The following is a 19,133-nucleotide window of genomic DNA, read 5'->3' as shown; positions in this document are numbered from 1 at the left end:
CATACAATATTCATCATGGAGTCAGGGACTAAAGAAAAACAGAATGTCATTGTTGCTGTTGATGATTGTTCATGTCCGTTTGTTGCTTCATATTATGACTGAGGCCAGTCTGCTAGGGGTGGTCTAGTTGTGTGTGTGTGTGTGTGTGTGTGAGGGGGGGGGGGGGTTTGGCCGAGCTGAGCCGAAGGCTGGCTGTGGTCAGAGAGATGGATGAAGAGGAGGGATTGTGCTGTCCAAGATGCCCTGTAGAATCTCCTCCAGATCCTTCTCTCAAACAGGCCTTTTCAGAGCCCCTATTCAGAAAGCAGTAATTGCATCATTTTTCAAGGCCTTTTGCTCTGTCTGACGACTAGGCCAGGCCCATTAATCAAGTTAACGGAGAAGTAAGTGATTTCAAAATATAGAAATTATATTATAAAATATAGGCTTTGATCAGGCTCTCTCACACAACCTCTTCCATTACCTCCAGCTTGCACAGTGCATAATGCCTGTCGTTATGCATGTGTGAGAGTTGGATAATTTTGTTGTTGTTGTTGCTTTGTGCAACTTTATAGGGGTCTTTTTAGCATCCGTATGATTGCTTGCTTCTCCACCATCCGTTTCTTTCTCCCTTACAAGCTATTACATACTGAAGTCACTGCCAAATAGCTGGTCCCCTTAGAAAGCCTGTGCTGTATGAAAGAGCTTGGTAGTCCCCTGAGCGCACAGTTGAGACATTTATTGTGTCTTGATGTGAAAGATTGAATTGAAGTTCTCAGGTGTATTGGAAAGCTTTAGCTGGCTATGAAGCTGTGCAGTCATTACTTGCAGTCAATACAAGAAAACACTGGAAATTAGATTCCGTCCACACTGGAAACAGACCACTTCTCAGTTACCCTCAAGTCTTCCTTGTTTGTCTGTCTCTCTCATACACACACACACAGATACATTTTTACAGTAAAATATGTAATTTATATAATTGTATGTTAACTAATTTTTTTCTGAAACTAGCACTTTATTTCAAAGATTTATATGATGATGTGTAAGAGTCTTCAAGCAAAGGCTGTCTAAAAAGCACATCTCCAAATGTGAAAACAGGTCGACATTTGTGATGAAACAGTTGTTAACTTATCCCAAGGCATAAAAACAAATGACCTTCTTTGCGAGATTCATGAAAGTTTATAATATACTATCTACAGTCCATATACATTTGCACTTTGAAACTTTAAAAGCACAGTACAGCTTTCCACCTCCCACTTCAAAGCCAACATGAAGCACCAAGTGAAATGCCAGGCACAGCTATGGGCCATATCTCCTGACTTTCTTAAGCATTGGGGCTGGCAGAATGCCAACACTTGTTTATCTGCCTGCTTCATACCAACCTACCTGTCAGCTCTGCTCACAGAACACGACTGTTATGAACTGTACTGTACTCCCACCCTCCCACACCACTCCGATGCTCTTTAATGTAATTAATAGTATACATTTAAAGTTAGTCTCTGGGCCTATACAGGAGCCCCTTCCCCTCCCACCCTGTGAGGTGGTCACCACACTCGTGCAGACCCACCCAGCTACGACCAGTTGACCTCTGTTCATAAGAGACAAACAAAACAAGTGCAGAAGCGGCAAGGCCACATTACAGATTCATGGAACCGGATATTTCTTCAATTCTTTTCCAGGTCTTCATTTTGTTCCTGTGTCTAATTTTTGAATTATTTAAGTGCTGTGTTTTGTTTATTTGTTTGTTGTTTTTTAGCTGAATGTCCCTGTTTGTTACCTTATCGGATGTTAAGACTCCAATAGGGTACTTTTTTGAAGTTACTGGAATGAGTGGGTTTCTGTAAATCGGTTTGATTTTTGATTTCATGATGGCTACCCTAATTTTCTTTAGAAACAAGTCAGATGCATTTCAATCAAGATTATCCATAGTCAATCTCAGCTTCAGAAAATCTATTTGTAGGTTACATCTTAACTGTGACCAGCTTTACCATCAATATGTGAGTGAGCAGAGGCGCTATGGCACTGATACACTCGAGTGGCCCAGGAAATGTGTAAACCTTTAGGCTGCAGGTGAGGAGAAGAGGAGATAGGAGTTGACTTTGTTCTTGAAGCCTGTCTGACAGTTCGACTCATCAAATCCTGGCAAGCTGTCACATCTTAATACCCCTTTCCCACTTTCAGGGGCATTATTGTTTCCCAGCTCCTCTCTCCTGACACCTCCCTGTTGGGCTCCCAGTCTCTGGCAGTCTCTCCTTTGTGAGTGTTTGAGCCCCGAAGCCTAAAACATAGATAAGAGCTCTGGGAGTGGGTGTGTGTGTGTGTCTGGGTAGTGTCTGTCTGTGTGTGTATCTGGGTGTGTGTGTTTGTCTCTGTGTGTGTGTGTGTGTGTGTGTGTGTGTGTCTATGTGTCTATTTGTCTGTCTCTGTGTGTGTGCTTGCCACTACCTGGTGGGTAGTGTTGTTGTCTCAGAGGCAAAGTGGAAAGAGGCCTCTGGTGCATGATGGGACTGATAAGCTTGAACAGCCTTGAGTGTTGCACAAGGACAGAGCATGGTGGAGGGGGGGGGGTGGAGGGGGGTGGAGGGGGGGGGGGGTGGAGGGGGGGGTGTCTGAGATGGAGAACCCAAGTCATCGCCATCCACTGTGTTCCCCCATGAAGCCTCTCTTGATGCGCAAGCACAGTCTCACAATGTAGGAAGCAACTTTGACAGCTAGCTTCAACTGTGGCAAAGTCAGATAAATGAGTTTCTTTCTGAGCCACCCATTAACATCTGAATACTACCTACCTGCTCTTCCTGCAGAACAAACGCTGAGACACAAATTTGTACTTGGTTGTTCTTCACTGCACACCTTTAGTAGAAGTTTCAATTAGCTTTCCACGTCTCTACAGGATTCTGAATAACGGTTTATTCTTTAATACAGATTCCTATGAGGCTTCTAAGCTATATTATGCAACCTGCCTTGAAGGTAACAGTGTCTGAAGTGGTATCTCAATTATTAATGTGTTACCCAAATAAAAATGACTTTTAAAGGGTCTCCAAGATGTGTATTCCAGGTTGGGAGGTTCAAAGCGAACTCAGAACTCTGCGATCCATTATTCTAGGCTAATGGTCTTAAAACAGAGTGCTGCTGAAAACAAATAACCATGGGTATTTTAAGCACTCTAGTGCTATAACTCCAAATACTAACACTTGTGTTGATTGTGACCAAACATGTACCTTTGCATGTTATGTATATAATTATAGATTTTCTTTTTTTTATGAATGGATGCATTGCTGCAGGAGAGCCTCAATGATACATTGTGCCCTGCAAATGGGCAATTTAATTATTACAAATCTGGATGCAATACAGTGACCTTGCATGTGGATACAGTATGTTGTGGACCAAGTTTCTGGTCTGACAACTTCTTTTTTTCTTTGTAAAGTCAATTACATGGGTTATTACATCCATCAATTAGGCAATAAACATTCGTCTGAGGTAGCATCATTGTGGCCAGATCCACAACATAAATCGCTGGCAGGTGCAGGGGCAATGTTAGTGTACCGGCAGTATATAAAAGGCACCTTGTAGATATGTAAAGTAATGTGTCTTTTCTCCGTGCCAAAGACACTTAGCCGATTATGCAAGGTGTGTTCCCTAAGGCACCTTGTTAAAATGCAAAGTTGCTTCAATACCTCAGCGGCCATACATACCAGCAAGTTCCTTCAGCCTTAAGAAGTCAATGTTCAGCACTGCACTCTTCGCCCCATTAAGTGTGTTTTACGTCCGCAGGTGATCCATATCCTGCTGTCGGCATATGCGCCTATCGGCTTTGTTGTGGTTAAGGTTGTGTTAGTTGCACCAAAAGCTCCGCATAGGAACTACACTATTCCGAAAAACTCAAATTTCCAAGCTCCTTCTTTAGGCCTACTTCCTTTGCTATTCATATGTTTGCTTGAATACATGATGAGAGCTTTCCATAGGCCTGTTTGATTATTATGCTTAGGAATTGAAATGACACCATTACAGCTGACTGCATTGGTATGAATATTCAGACTCTCGGTCAGGAAGAGGGTAAACAAACTAGCATTTACCGAGTCTGTAGATTTAGGTAGATTCAGATTTTGGTTTTACTGACACAGTCGTACACAGGGTTTAACTATTGGCTACTTTCACTCACAGCGGATGCTCAGACCGATTTTTCAATGGCTCTCTACAAGTCTTCATTTATAGGCAGTGCATGTACATTTTATGTGTGCGTCTGACCAGCCAACGGTATAAGCTCGTAGTCGCTGCATTGAGAGGGGCACATTAGCGATTCTGCTCAGGGCTGTGGCTAGCTGTAGGAGGCTAGCCCCTAGCTGTGAACGAGCAGCGGCATTGCCGTGACAGATGGGAGCTGTGATTCTGTTTAATGTCACACGTGGTCTTCCAGGGAGGGCTGGCCTGGTCTGGAATGCTGACAAGAAAGGACGAATATCATCAGATGTGAGATATTTCTAGATAGATATTTACTCTTACCTGTATGCACGACATCTGCCCACGTCTGGGTTTAGCTGCGCTGACACTTCAAAAGCTTAAATCGTGCAGTTTTTCCTGTTAGCTTTCTCGATACCCAGACTTGACCTTAACGGTAGTAAGCAGGTACGGTCGGCCAGACAGTCACAATTTACGGCTTTCCTACCTTGTTAGTTGGCATAAACTTGGACTAAATGTTACTTCTTAAGTACCTATTGACAGTATGTGAGTGCGCGTATGTGTCAACAGGTGAGATTTTTAGCCCCAACTACACCTTTGTCAACATCCCTGCTAATATGGATGAATACGTCTGGGCTGGAAGTTGTTTCCACAGCAACAGACCACAGTAGGGAGTATAAGGCACAATGGCCCTTTCCATAGTGAATATTTCATGAAGGTTCTCATTACAGGTGGTTTGGCTTTGTGATGCCGAGAACCTCAAGATGTGATGCTTCAGAAAGACCCTTCATGGTCTGTCCTTTCCATATTTCACATTCATATCCCTTTCACCATTCAGAGCACCTTTGAGGCCTTTGTTACCGCCAGGAACTTAGATGCTACATGCTACACGTATACCGTGTGATTAGCTACTGAGCTGTAAAAATAAATGTTCTATTCACATGTTGTCATTATCACCTCCTGCCCATAAGAGAAGTAGCTAATACCATGCATTGTACCATGTTATTTTAAGTAAAACAAACCCTTGAGGCCGTCCTCATTCAAACTTTATCCACAAAACACTTGAAATAAACGGTAGGGTGAGTTCAGGTGGGATGTGGGACATCAGGTAAAGTGGGACAGTTATGCATTTTGATGATTTAATATGTGCAAAACCGTCATCCAATCACCACAGCTGATCTTGACTCATAAATACAACACTTCTAGTCACTTTGCAGTGGTTTTTATTTGTCTGACATCAGAGTATGCGTGATCTGGCTTGACAAGAGGTCTATACAGAAAAAAATGCATTTTCAGCGTCATATGACATTATATTTCTCAATGATAAGGCTGTCAAATGAATTTAAATGAAGTTACAATGAGTACTATTGCAGCATATTGAAGGGGTTTAACCACTGATTGAAACACACACAAAAATGTGTGAAATAATGCTTTGTTAAAAGAAAAAGAAGAAGAAAAAAGAAAAAAAAACGTTTTATGTGACTGTCCCACATTACCTGATCATGTCAGGTAATGTGGGACAGCATTTTTCAGGTAAAGTGGGACATCAAGTAATGCTGTGTTTATGCTATAAAAGTAATTTAATTTGACAATTCTCAAATGTTTAATACCAATGCATCATACTGCACTTAAGTTACTAACTAAATAACAACTTACACTGTCATCGAATCAGCGCTTTCAGACTTGTAAGCGTGACCGCTAACGCTAGTCCAACAAAATGCTAACGCAGCGGGACTAGCTAGCTAGCACATAGACTGCAGATCCGTAAGGTTTACATCAGTTACACTTTATGCCTATTGTATATGTCAAACCCCACAACTAAATGAATCTTGCCACACCCTTGCACCTAGCATTGTTGTATATAAACAAATTATTATTATATTAGCAGACTAGGGTGACAGACTACGACTGTCCCACTTTACCAGCAAGCTGTCCCACATTAATGCTGCCTGAGTGAGAGAGGGGCTCATGTTATGTTTGAAAGTGTGTGACTTCTAAAATATTGTGTATTCCCATTTCATTCCAACATGAAAATGTTCCTAAGCCCTAACGATTGACAGAAACACCACTGGGGTGAGTTAACGGTTATTTTTTAAAGTTTACTGGAGCCTCTAACAAAAAGTGTCCCACATTACCTGAAATCACCTTGGTACATCTACCCTCCTCTGAAAGCTTCTCCACTTATTTTGAAATAGTATCTAAAAGCAATGGGTAAACAATGTAACCTTAGCAACATGTTCTGGCAAGGCAATACTGGCGATCATCGATACCCAACCTGTGGTCCGCGTTAAAGCAAATTGTTCGGCTCCCGTGTTGTTGTTAAATGTGTGTGATCAGCACAAATTAATTGAATTGATGTGTGGCCGCAAAAGTAATTGAGCTATGCAAGCGGGCAGCAAAGTTGAAAAGGTCCGGAATGACTGTTGTAGATGACATGAACAGTGTGTGTGTGTGTGTGTGTGTGTGTGTGTGTGTGTGTGTGTGTGTGTGTGTGTGTGTGTGTGTGTGTGTGTGTGTGTGTGTGTGTGTGTGTTTCATATTTAGAGGTGACAGTCACCAACAAATGACTACATCTAGTTTGTTCATACACCTGTGGTTGGTAAATACTTAAGCGACACAATGCATACATATCTCCCTATAGAACACTCCATCTTGCTGTACATTTTCAAATCAATTGAGTGCACATGAGTGGACAGGGAAAAGCTCACAAGCCATTACTGTAACAGCTAACAAGATGGATGCTCTCACATTACCCTAAATTGACATTCAGTTCAACTACATTACATGTCCAGTATGAACTGCAATGGGACATTTGTCATCAGGGATGGGACAACAGTGACAAACTCAGGTTCTCACAGTGAAGAGAGTGTACAACGGTCAGAATTTAAACTTGTGCATTTGTATTAATTTCACTATGTAGTCTCACATCAGTGAACCCCTCAGTGAATAAAGGGTCTTGACTGTGTGAGGACTTCAACAAAAAACATTGTGTGCCGTTAGTAATTCATCTTATCAAGTACATAAGCAATATTGGTCTTTAAATGACTGACAGGCAATAAAAGCTGTTGTCTAGTTCCAAGGGCAACCATGTAAAAAAGATAGTCATATTGCAGTTTTTTTTTTACAAACTGCCATTCTGTTAAAACAAATGACTAAATCATGAAGGCCAGGCTGGTGTGCCAGCTGAAAAAAACATGTATTTATGCAGGCTATGAGACAACAGAGATGCAAGGGGTTTAGTGTCAGTTCAAGACCAAACATGAGCTGAGTAGACTTCAGACAGCTGCATCAGCCTCTTAATACATCATCTTGTCGACTAGGAACCAGGCAGCACACAATGACTAGTAGTTTTTGAATAACACGGTTCCACAGTTCATCTTCCATGTTTTCAGTTATAATAATAGCATGTTTATTCAGTAGATTTTATCCTAAGTGACAATACAGTACAGGAGGAGGTCAAATGCTCAATTTTTTAAATTTAATTAACCTTTATTTAACCGAGAAAATTCCTTGATAATGAGATATAGTTCATAAATAATACTCATGCTTTCAACATCACTGGGCCCTTCTCCTGCATGCCTCGACGGAACTATGTATGTTTATGTCTGCCGTTGTCCATCTGGTTAGCAAACATAGTCCCAATCAGTCATTTTGTCTCTGTTTTGTATTTTGGTGAGAGAGTGCAAAAAGTAATCATGCCTACAAATGACAATTGATCCCTGCCTCACATGCTTGAGTGAAGACTTGGGAACAGTTAATTGCTAGTCAATGCTTCTGGAGATCCACAACTTGTTTGTCCCACCCACATCTCACCTATGCTGTTTACACATTAGTTATTTTTTCTTGAAACAAACAGCAATATGTTTATCATTAACCCTAATGAAGGTTTGTTGTGAATCTTGTTGGCAAAGATCTATTATTCGACTACACACAAGATGTACTTGATATAAAATTGTAACAGTTGTTATTTTCTGAAGAATTTTGTGCCACTTATTTATTGTTGTGAAATATCTGTAATACACAGTGTGGTCATTCATGCCTTGTCAATTCTTTGCTACTCTCTCATTAAGTCTCCCCCAGCTTTCATTGACAGAAACCCTCTCATTATTTTGTAGCAAATAAATTGTAGGTCTACAAATCTCTTATTGCCATTGCTATTTTCTAATTCCTTTTGGTTGATTATTCTGTACTATATTACCGTAGCTAGAGTACATGTGTAATTGAAATACATCTCCTGCGTTAACACTGTCATAGAGAACAGGCTATAAAGCCTATATTAAAAGTAAAGTTATATTATATGAGGTAAATTAGGGTGTCACGAATTATGTCACTATAATTGTTGTGTTTTGTACTGTGTCATATACATTTACATTGAGGCATTACAGTACAAAGTAATGACCTGGGATCAGTCCTCTGCTAAACGCTGTTGTCTATATCTGTGTGCAGGATCACATGACATCAGACTTGGTCTAGGGGATAAGAACCACTTCTCGTTGTTGAATAAATCTGCATGGGGTTACTAAATACAGCATCTGTTTGGTTAATTTTTGCGTTTCTATCAATAGCGGACGACTATCTGTTTGAGTGCAGTTTGAAGGCATATGGCCCCCTTTTATTCTAGTGTGAGTAAGAGATGAAGCATTTCAACCATGGAGGTAAATATTACTCTTCTGTTCAGGGGCCTGGGCAATTTGATGAGACCAAGCTCGAAATGAGGGGGCATTAAAATCAAATCATGACTCTTCCAAGGTTAGACGATCGATCTGCCGGGTCCGGTCCGTGCCATCTACTGTTATTGATGAGCAGGCTGTGGTTAGGTAGAAATACGGAGGTCTTTGCTGTTATGCGTAAGGATAATATAGAGCTATCTGTCTCCATTGCAGATTGTAATAAATGCCCATTTGGAAACTAATGAAGGCAATTTAGAGGAGAGCTCAAATGTAGAGATGGTAAGTTTGAAATATGTCACGAGTGAATGGTCAAGTGACAAATGTGACAGCAAAATACCTCTTTTGTACATCCGGCTATTAGTTGCAGAAAAGGGTTTTCAATTATGGACAACCAGCCTGCACAATGAAAACTGTGGCAGACTGGGAGCCAGTGTGGCATAGGGTATCACAGGGAATGATTCATACCTGCTGTATGGTTTCTATGGTAATGGAAGGTTGTCCTGCTCTGTCCCATGTTTAATGTTTCCCTATGTTTCCTTCTATCTCTCTCTCTCTGTCTTTCTCTCTCTCTCTCTCTCTTTCTCTCTTTATTTCTCTCTCTCTCCCTCTCTCTCTCTCTCTCTCTGCAGGCGGTGGAAACGAACTTGGCCTCCAAGGACAGCCACTGGGTATATGCCAACGAGGTAAGACCTAAATCTTCTGCATTCAGATTTCCTCCCCAACATATCAGCTGTAGAGGTAGCTCCCAATAACAGGCTAATCTGTCCTCACTTGTGTACTGTCCTTTACTGCTTACAAGACAAGGTGTTCATTCTCTGTCTCTCGCTCTTTCAACCTCTCTCTCAAGCTCTCTCTCTCAACCTCTGTCTCGTTCTCTCTCTCTCTCTCTGTTGCTCTCTCTCTCTCTCTGTTGCTCTCTCTCCTGGTGTCTCAGTCTCTCTTTCTCCACTCGTTCTTTGTGGTTCTGACATTGGTCTAATGGTCCTCCAAAGTGGCTTTAACAGCACTAAATGCGAGGCACTTTGTGAATAGCAAACAGCGCACCCTCTCTCCCCCAGCTTTAACGCAGGCCGCGTTTGCATTGATTTAAGATTATTTGGAGATAAGGACGGTAAGTCATCTGATGTCCCCATACTAAAAGCATTGAATAAAAACATGCTTCTTCTTCGCTCTCAGCACCTTCCTATGATCTGCATTAGATCTCGCTTGATCTACTAGTGAATGTGGGCTGAATTAGCTAAAACACTGACACACCCTCCAAGTCCTACAAGCAAAAACAAAGTTACTACGCTTCAAAGTTGGGTACTTGGATGACATGAATACATGAATGACAGGCTTTTCCTCCTAACCATGCAGCAGGCATAGATCTGTTATGAACCCAGTGTCTCTGATGACTGCATGTATCTCACAGCACCGGAGGACGAGTAGCATACTACTGCTCTGATCAGAGTAAGGTGGTGGGATGGTCAAATAAATCTAGTGTTTCATTTGTTGCATACAAACACATTCCTTCTTAAGTCAATTACCAAGGAGTTCCACTAAGTAATTAGCTTTAATAGCATCAAGCTGCTAATAGTTTGAGCTAATGACATGTTAATTTCTTGCCACCTATCTTAATGGTTGACACGGTCTGGCACATTGTGGGATATCATTTCTGTTACACTACAGTATGTTAATGACTGAGACATGACTGTGTGCTTTCGGAAGCACCCTTGCTTCAGTCTTCCAGATCTGCACCCAAGTCGAAGCTTTCATGTTGATGTTCAACAGTCAGAACAACAGAGAACAATAAGCAGTAATCTGTGCTAGACTGGATCTTTACCAATTTCACACTCGAATGAATACTCATAAAGAGTGTGAAGGCAGTGATATCAGAAAATCTAGTTGGTTTTTTTTCTCTTTCAAATTTGATCAATTATGCTGGATTGGCTGTTGAGACAACCATCCTAATTAAGGCAGAAAGAGGTGTCTCCTGTATCCATGGTTACATGGGTTCCTGTGTGGACTGTTTCTTCATGCCTCCGACGCCCAGAGGTGGACTCGGGGGCAAACAGCAGAGGGATGCCTACAGATCGTGACAGCCATAAGGCGATCGTTTTACCCAGGTAATCTGCAGGGCCTAGGGGGTCTCGCCAGGGAGGTCCCCTTGGTCCCTGTCATGCCTGGGAGCCTGACATCTGGAGAGGAGGGGCAGGTTTCTCCTGCTCTCGTCCCCCCCCTGGGTCTCTGCTCGCTAACTAGGACATGGAGGCGCAAGGGAGGGCTCCGGCTCATTCAACAGTTATGAAATGCCGCCGTGCTAATCTGCTGTAGGGAGATGGGTAGCATGTGGCTCCATGAAGAATTTAAACCTTCTGTAAGGGAGGCAATGAGACAGTGGAGATGAACGGGTTTGGGGAGGGGGGGAGGGGAGGGAGGGAGGGAGGGAGGGAGGGAGGGAGGGAGGGAGGGAGGGAGGGAGGGAGGGAGGGAGGGAGGGAGGGAGGGAGGGAGGGAGGGAGGGAGGGAGGGAGGGAGGGAGGGAGGGAGGGAGGGAGGGAGGGAGGGAGGGAGGGAGGGAGGGAGGGAGGGAGGGAGGGAGAAACGAATGTCGGAAGCAAGGGGGAAAAAAACTGAAAAACTGTCCACAAAGGACAATGACTATCCAGTAGTTGATCCCTCTTCCACATTCAGAATTCAAGCTGGATCAGTCAGCAGTCACTGATGTGTGTTTGCTGGGAATCTAAGCAGACATCCCTCTCCCTAAATCATCCTCCAGAGCAGGGTGATGTTGGCACAGAGGAGGGTGACTGACACTGTCTGTTGGAGGTTCAGGATGGATGATGCATCGAGGGACGATTTGTTGTGTTTTTTTCCCTGAAAAAAGGGAGGTGACACCAGACAGTGTTTGATGGATGAGGCGGAGGTGCGGGTGGCGCTGTGACGAGCAGCGGGGAGGAGGACAGCCGTGATATGACGGATGTCCAGGAGGAGTGTCTGTCCAGGTCTTACATGGAAACAGATAGCACCATCACTGTCTCAGGCCAAGCCACACCTAGGAGACGCCAGGACAACTCAGGTGTTGATCAGTAGTGTGCGGTTTAAGAGAGATCAGCAAAAATCATGTGAAATTTGAACACAAGCAAACAAATTCATTTTAATGTAGATTATAAAATAAGATTTTCCTTCTTGTGCAGTGGATCCACGAGGGACTGTGGTACAGTATTCAGCAGTTACAGCCTTACACGCTGTGTCACGGCGAGGTCAAGATTCTGCAGATGAACGATCTGGTGTTTGTTCGAGATAATATCAGCCTTGGACAGACTCCAAGTGCATGATATATGAGAAGCTGCACTCTTCAGCATAGATCCCCTTATAATGCCATGGTAAACACCATACAGTAGATACACTGCCCAACAGATGTTGTGTGCCTGTGGGAGTTGAGGAGTGAACTCCAGGTGTAGGGCTCTGGGCAGCTTGAGCACATCACACTCTGAGTTCTTCCCACAAGTCCTTTCCTGTCTCCAGGTCCCTTAGCTTCTCAGTACACAGGCCTCAAGCTTAAGAAAGCGCCTTAACTCCTAATTAAATCTCCAAAGTGATTATGGAGGATTTTTTTATTTATTTTTTCTCCTGAAAGATTAATAACATTGACTGAGCGGCGCGCTGATGATAATTTGTCTGTCAGGCAGGCTTGATTTGATTAATGAATTTGGAGTGTTGTCTGTCATTGAAACATTGCTGGGTTGTAGTCGCTGTTTCCGGAATTAAGTGGGTCTTCCGAGGACAGTGTCGCGAGTCTTGCTGGTGTTGTCCAGCATCGCGTATCCATGACGACGGCAGAGACCTTTGTTCGCTCACATGATCACGAGCATGAGGGGCATGTCACGATACTGCATCCCAAATCCAGCAAATCAATCCTGCATAATCTGATCAATAACCATGAACGGTAACGAGGTTTTACCGCATGATCGTATGAAAAGGGTTAATTGCGCAAGCGGATTATGACTTTAAGATGGCTCCTTAGGTGGATTCAAGGTCAACAATCTTTGATTATGTCACTCGGCTGGCCTGGGAACGCCTCGGGGTCCCCCAGGAAGAGGTGGTGGAAGTGGCCGGGGAGAGGGAAGCCTGGGCCTCCCTGCTTAGGTCGTTGCCCCCGCGACCCGATCCCCGGACAAGCGGAAGATGACAAGGAGACAATCTTTGATGTTCTGCCAAATTGATGCTAGACTATGTTCATTTTTCTTCCAATGGTGCCTTCTACCTTAAGAGTCTACAAGGTTAGTCACAGTTTCCTGAATTAGCCATGTGAGGGGCCGGTCTGACAGGGTGAGATAAGGCATGACCTCAGGAAATGAGGTCACAGCTCTATGAACCTTGTGGCGAATGGCATCTAAATAATATGCTGCAGTGACTAATAAAAAGGTCCTTGTTACCATCTGACACAAAGGGGCAGAACAGTATGTTAAGACTCAGAACTTAAAGGTACACACACCAACCATACTGGTGTTTTTTGGGGGGTACCGTATCTGTTATAGCCTGACGTTGTCATACTCAAAATTCTAGTGAGAATATTAGTCTGAAAACTCTCCGTTGGGCTGTGGCGTGTTTCAACCGAACTCGTAAAACAAATGCCTCTTCGCTCAATTGGATAAACCTACAACCAATCAGAGCAACGTAATATGTTGTTTGTTGAAAACGAATTCAACCCAAGGGCTCTCTCGTGACGCTGTTGATTACGTTACTGTTGATCATCTGTCCATCATTGTATAAAGCCCGCCCTGGCAATTTCATTGGTCCGCCCAGATCCTGGTTTTATGTAGTTGTTCCCAATACGAGACCCTCCAGACCCAACTTCCCGACCAAATTTGTTTGTGGGTGGGGAGAAGTTGGGCTGGCAGCCAGGCTATATCTGTTAAACAAGAAATGTTGTTTATAACAAAAATGTATTTGCTGAGACTGGGACGTAGAGGGGCAGGGGGGGGGGAGGGGGGGGGGGGAGGGGGGAGGGGGGGAGAAAGTTGTGGCAATAGGGAGGAAAAGAAGGATAAAGTTAGAGAAAAACAGGATGAAGGGAATGTGACAGAATATTTGAAGGGGGCAAGGGGCAAGGCAAAGAAGACAGATTTGGAAAAGATAAAGGGACTTAGGCAGGTGCTGAAAAAGGTAGGCCAAGGATAATGGATAATACAGGGAGACACACGGCAGGAGTGAGGGGATATTGGAACTGAGAGTTGACCTGTGACCCTGTGTCTTTGTAGTGTGATCCCACGACTGCAGAGGCTGTAGTCAGGATGCTCATCACTATTGATTTGCCCATGCCCAGGTCTCACCTCGTCTGGCCTTCCACTCAACCTCTCTCACTCTCTTTCAACTTCTCTCTCTCTCTCTCTCTCTCTCTCTCTCTCTCTCTCTCACCTCTCTCTCTCTCTCTCTCTTTCAACCTCTCTCTCTCTCTTTCAACCTCTCTTTCTCTCTCTCTCTCTCTCTCTCTCTCAACCTCTCTCTGTCTCTTTGTCTGTCTCTCTCTCTCTCTCAACCTCTCTCTCTGTGTCTCTCTCTCTCTCTCTTTCTGTCCGTTATATTTGATCCAGGGAGAGAGGGAGAGCACAGGTGGTGTGCTAAAGCACACACTCTTCACTCTTTGACCTCAGTGCTGCCTAAATCCCCACCTCCGGCAACGAACGTCTCGATACTACTTCATTTGTTGTGTGAATAAAAAATTGTTTACGATCTTTTCACGTTTTTGTGGTTTGTGTAGGAGGTGAGCGAGTCAGAGATCCTGGAGATGGTCCACAGCGCTCTGGGCAGGATGACGGTGATCCGCCAGATCTTCCCCATGTTGAAGGACACCAACGTCCGCTGCGTGAGGAACAACCACCGCATCTCCTCCCTGCTGTGCGACCCCCAGGAGGGCTACCTGCAGTCTCTGGAGGTCGGTGGGACAGAGGGGAACGTTACCTAAACAACCACACACACACCGAGGCTAAATACCGGTGGAGAACTCGACCATTTCCTCAAGTCTGATCCAGAATGCGAGAGGGGGCAGGAGGTAGGAAAGGGCCAAATGTTTTTGTGGCTAAATTATAAGCACAGCTTGATAGGATATCAGGTACTATCAAACACAGGACGGCTTCAACCATCACTGCTCTCGCCACCTGTTCCTCGGCGCAAACACTCAATCTGTCTCCGCAAACTCCCGCAGAAACGTTGTCATTCACCCTACACCGCCTCACGGAATGTCACAACGACAATAACTTGTCTGAAGGTCGGGGAGAGTGGCATACCCCCGGGGTCTGTCACAACACCGATGTCACCTCAGCCCTGCGTCCGTCCTCACGTCCGCCCTGCTGATAGCCAGCATGTCCTGCTACCCTGTCACAGTGATTACCCCAGACTCCTGAAGAGGCATTCCTCATGCCGCGGCCTTGTCTCGGGAAATGTTCCAAATATTTATCCAGTGCGCAATGACCGTGATTAGACTTCTGTATTCTTGTTAGGGCAGATGGTTAGACCATTTGGTGGTTGTGTATGAAGTTCGTTTTGACATAATTTATTTCATGGAGGGTTGAGTGCTGGCTGATGTTCAACCGTTTAGCAGCAAAGATTATAGGTGCGTCTTTTTCAGATGCAACATTTTGTTATTTTGTTGGAGGAGTACTTGCACTTGTGTCAAGTATAGTTTATGTCTACCGACCACTCGCTATTAATTGAATATCCAATCCATATAAGACGTTGTGAAATGAGGATAAAAGCATAAAGCAATTAAAATTGCTGACAGGATAGACAAGTGTTGAATAGAGGAATTGGCAGAAAGAGAGGCTTGAAAGCAATCTGAGAGGAAAGTTGGCCTACTCTTTGGTGTTGTCTCCCTCCCATACAGGTAACATTTAATCCTTTTGTCATTTTATCTTCCAATTCATGTCTACCGATGTCTATGTAATAAACAACAGACATCCAAAGGAAACATACAGAAAAACATCCAGTCATTTGCTCATCCAATCATAAGATGTAAGCAAGATTTTCATACTGTGAGCCGTCGACAAATCCAACCTTATTTCCATCCAAAGTTTGAATTGAAAGGGATATTCTTAGAGATCAACTGCCCTAAATGCATCCATTTAAGCATGTCCTTTTCTAATGGATCAACCTGAGGACCAATGGGAAACCAAGCTCCTGATTGTAAAGTGCTGTGGTCTTGTAAAGTCTCTGTGGTAAGTGGTGGTTTGACAGCGCCCGGCTGGGTGCTATGGAGGGCTCTCTGTCTGTGTCTGAGCAGAACCTCTCACACTGAGAACTTCAATCCCATCATTCCCCTCTTTCACATCTCCGTTGTCATGACAGGGTTACGGTTATCTCTCCAGCCAGGGCCTGTCGTTACTACTGACAGAGAGGCTCTTGATGTTCTGTGTTTTGTTTTGTTTTCAGGTGTCAAACTTGTACTTGTACGATAGCGTGCTGATGCTGGCCAACGCCTTCTACAGGAAGCTGGAAGACAGGAAGTGGCACAGCATGGCCAGCCTCAACTGCATGAGGAAGTCCACCAAGCCCTGGAATGGCGGCTGGTCCATGCTGGACACTATCCAGAAGGTACCAGTACCCACAGTGTTGCCTGGGGACTGAATAAACACATCTTGAGGTTACATAGCGGATGATTGAGGATGAATGTTACTGGTAATGGTCCATGAACGCTGTCGTCCACTCTGCTTCGAATCGTCCTCTGCTATTCTCCTCACCATCCCCCCCTCCCACCTCTGCTATTCTCTTCACCCTCCTCCCCTCCCACCTCTGCTATTCTCCTCACCATCCCCCCCTCCCACCTCTGCTGTTCTCCTCACCATCCCCCCTCCCACCTCTGCTATTCTCCTCACCATCCCCCCCTCCCACCTCTGCTATTCTCCTCACCATCCCCCCTCCCACCTCACCTCTGCTATTCTCCTCACCATCCCCCCCTCCCACCTCTGCTATTCTCCTCACCATCCCCCCTCCCACCTCACCTCTGCTATTCTCCTCACCATCCCCCCCTCCCACCTCTGCTATTCTCCTCACCATCCCCCCTCCCACTTCTGCTATTCTCCTCACCATCCCCCCTCCCACCTCTGCTATTCTCTTCACCCTCCTCCCCTTCCACCTCACCTCTGCTATTCTCCTCACCATCCCCCCCTCCCACCTCTGCTGTTCTCCTCACCATCCCCCCTCCCACCTCTGCTATTCTCCTCACCATCCCCCCCCTCCCCCTCTGCTATTCTCCTCACCATCCCCCCCCCCTCCCCCTCTGCTGTTCTCCTCACCGTAAGCCCCCCCCTCCCCCCTCCTCTCTCTCCACCTTGGTAATGGCTCAGGTGCTACTGTACTGAAGGTTGTCTAGACTCTCGATCTCTCAACCACATACACCAATCATCACGCTGTATGGTTTACCGTTAAATGTTCTTCTTATAATTGGCTTACACTGTCCTTGATTATAGAGAGTATTTCTCCATTTGTAATTTAAGCATGTTTAAATTATTTAACGTCCTCGTTTTTTTGTGTTTAAACAGACAGCTTTTCTCAACTGAGTCATACTGTAATTTCAGTTTTGTGTCTGGAAAATACGGATATACCATACATTTATTTTCAAATCCTCACATTTTCATACTATATTCCCTGGTATCTAAGCTGAATTAATCAGTTCATTGTGTTTCTGACAGACAGTGCATTGGGTAATTATCATAAAACAAAATATGCTTCAGCACCTCCCGCTTTGAGTGTGGGCACAAGCACTTAAAGCTGTGAATCACATATGACTAATGAACAGAAACATTTTCAGAAAATGTTCATATGAGGAGGAAAATAAAAGACAGAGAGAGAGAGAGAACTATAGAAAGAACAAAAACACAATTCACTCCATTGTGTTTATTGATCTTATTTGACATCACATGTTTGTTAATTCTGTAGGTCATTTACTTGAATCATGACATCATTTCAGTCAGCACAAAAGGTGCGACCATGTTTTGAGTTAGAATAGACTCGGCCACATAGTTATTCAACTTATTCTACGGGAGATTTATGTTGATTAAACTATATTGATTGAGACTGATGTTGGATCTGCGACAAAGTGGTATTCCTGCCTAAATTATAGGTTGTGCCTAAGTAAAGCTCTTCCTAATGACAGTGCACTCTCACTCGCTCTCTCTCTCCTCTCTCTCTCTCTCTCTCTCTCTCTCTCTCTCTCTCTCTCTCTCTCTCTCTCTTTCTCTCTCTCTCTCTCGCTCTCTCTTTCTCTCTGACTCCCTTCTGTCTTGCTGTTGCCATAGGGACATATCACGGGCCTCACTGGGATGATGGACTTCCGAGCTGAAGGTTCTAATTCTCATGTCCAGTTTGAGATTCTGGGAACCAGCTACAGCGAGACGTTTGGGAAGGACGTCAAGCGGGTCAGTGCATTTGTCTTCTGCATGAACATTTCTCAGTCCCACTCTGTTTATCATGGTAATAAAGTGTAATCAAGTAGCCAGGAGGAAGGCAGCCCTCTACTGGTGATCCTGTTGTACCTCAAGCTATTCTCCTCAGCGAATACATGCCAGATCCTATGTAACATGGGTGGTAAACAGACAGGCCTACAGGTGCATGGTACTGCTGTAGTGGAGAGTTAGTGGCAGTATAGATTCCTAGTATAAAGGACTGAGAGTAGTAGAATAGAAGAGAGCCTGTGCATGTGTTTTGGTCTATAGATGCCTGTGTGTGTTTTTCATTGCTTCGTACGTGTGGTACTGTATAAAAATGGGGTGAATATTTGTGGAAGTCTATCCTTGTGTACCTAGATATCGTGTGTGAAGGATCGGGTGTTTGTGTTCCGAGGTGACTCTGTTTGTGTTCAGAGGTGACTCTGTTTGTGTTCAGAGGTGACTCTGTTTGTGTTCAGAGGTGACTCTGTTGTGTTCAGAGGTGACTCTGTTTGTGTTCAGAGGTGACTCTGTTGTGTTCAGAGGTGACTCTGTTTGTGTTCAGAGGTGACTCTGTTTGTGTTCCGAGGTGACTCTGTTGTGTTCAGAGGTGAGTCTGTTTGTGTTTAGAGGTGACTCTGTTGTGTTCAGAGGTGACTCTGTTTGTGTTCAGAGGTGACTCTGTTTGTGTTCAGAGGTGACTCTGTTTGTGTTCAGAGGTGACTCTGTTTGTGTTCAGAGGTGACTCTGTTGTGTTCAGAGGTGACTCTGTTTGTGTTCAGAGGTGACTCTGTTTGTGTTCAGAGGTGACTCTGTTGTGTTCAGAGGTGACTCTGTTATGTTTTCTGTCCTGGTTCCGTCAGGGTGTTCCAGTGGAATTAAGAGAAATTGAGTTTCCTTGGAA

The 19,133-nt window shown here is 44.3% G+C and overlaps 1 protein-coding gene across 2 annotated transcripts in view; it reads left to right on the top strand.

Moving 5' to 3' along the window:
• Positions 1 to 19,133, top strand: part of grid1a (glutamate receptor, ionotropic, delta 1a) — a 149,333-nt gene that overhangs the window by 112,218 nt on the left and 17,982 nt on the right. For both annotated transcript variants that reach the window (XM_084709489.1, XM_084709488.1), the window contains 4 exons: positions 9,455 to 9,508; positions 14,569 to 14,742; positions 16,236 to 16,397; positions 18,101 to 18,220. In XM_084709489.1, the coding sequence (XP_084565615.1) occupies positions 9,455 to 9,508; positions 14,569 to 14,742; positions 16,236 to 16,397; positions 18,101 to 18,220 (510 nt within the window). The remainder of the gene's footprint in view (positions 1 to 9,454; positions 9,509 to 14,568; positions 14,743 to 16,235; positions 16,398 to 18,100; positions 18,221 to 19,133) is intronic.

Source organism: Hypomesus nipponensis, chromosome 11 (assembly GCF_054491055.1).
Source record: "Hypomesus nipponensis isolate SF chromosome 11, ASM5449105v1, whole genome shotgun sequence".
In the NCBI taxonomy this organism is placed as follows: Eukaryota; Metazoa; Chordata; class Actinopteri; order Osmeriformes; family Osmeridae; genus Hypomesus; species Hypomesus nipponensis.
The sequence above is the reverse complement of the archived record's forward strand: the minus strand, read 5'-3'. Positions and strand labels throughout refer to the sequence as shown.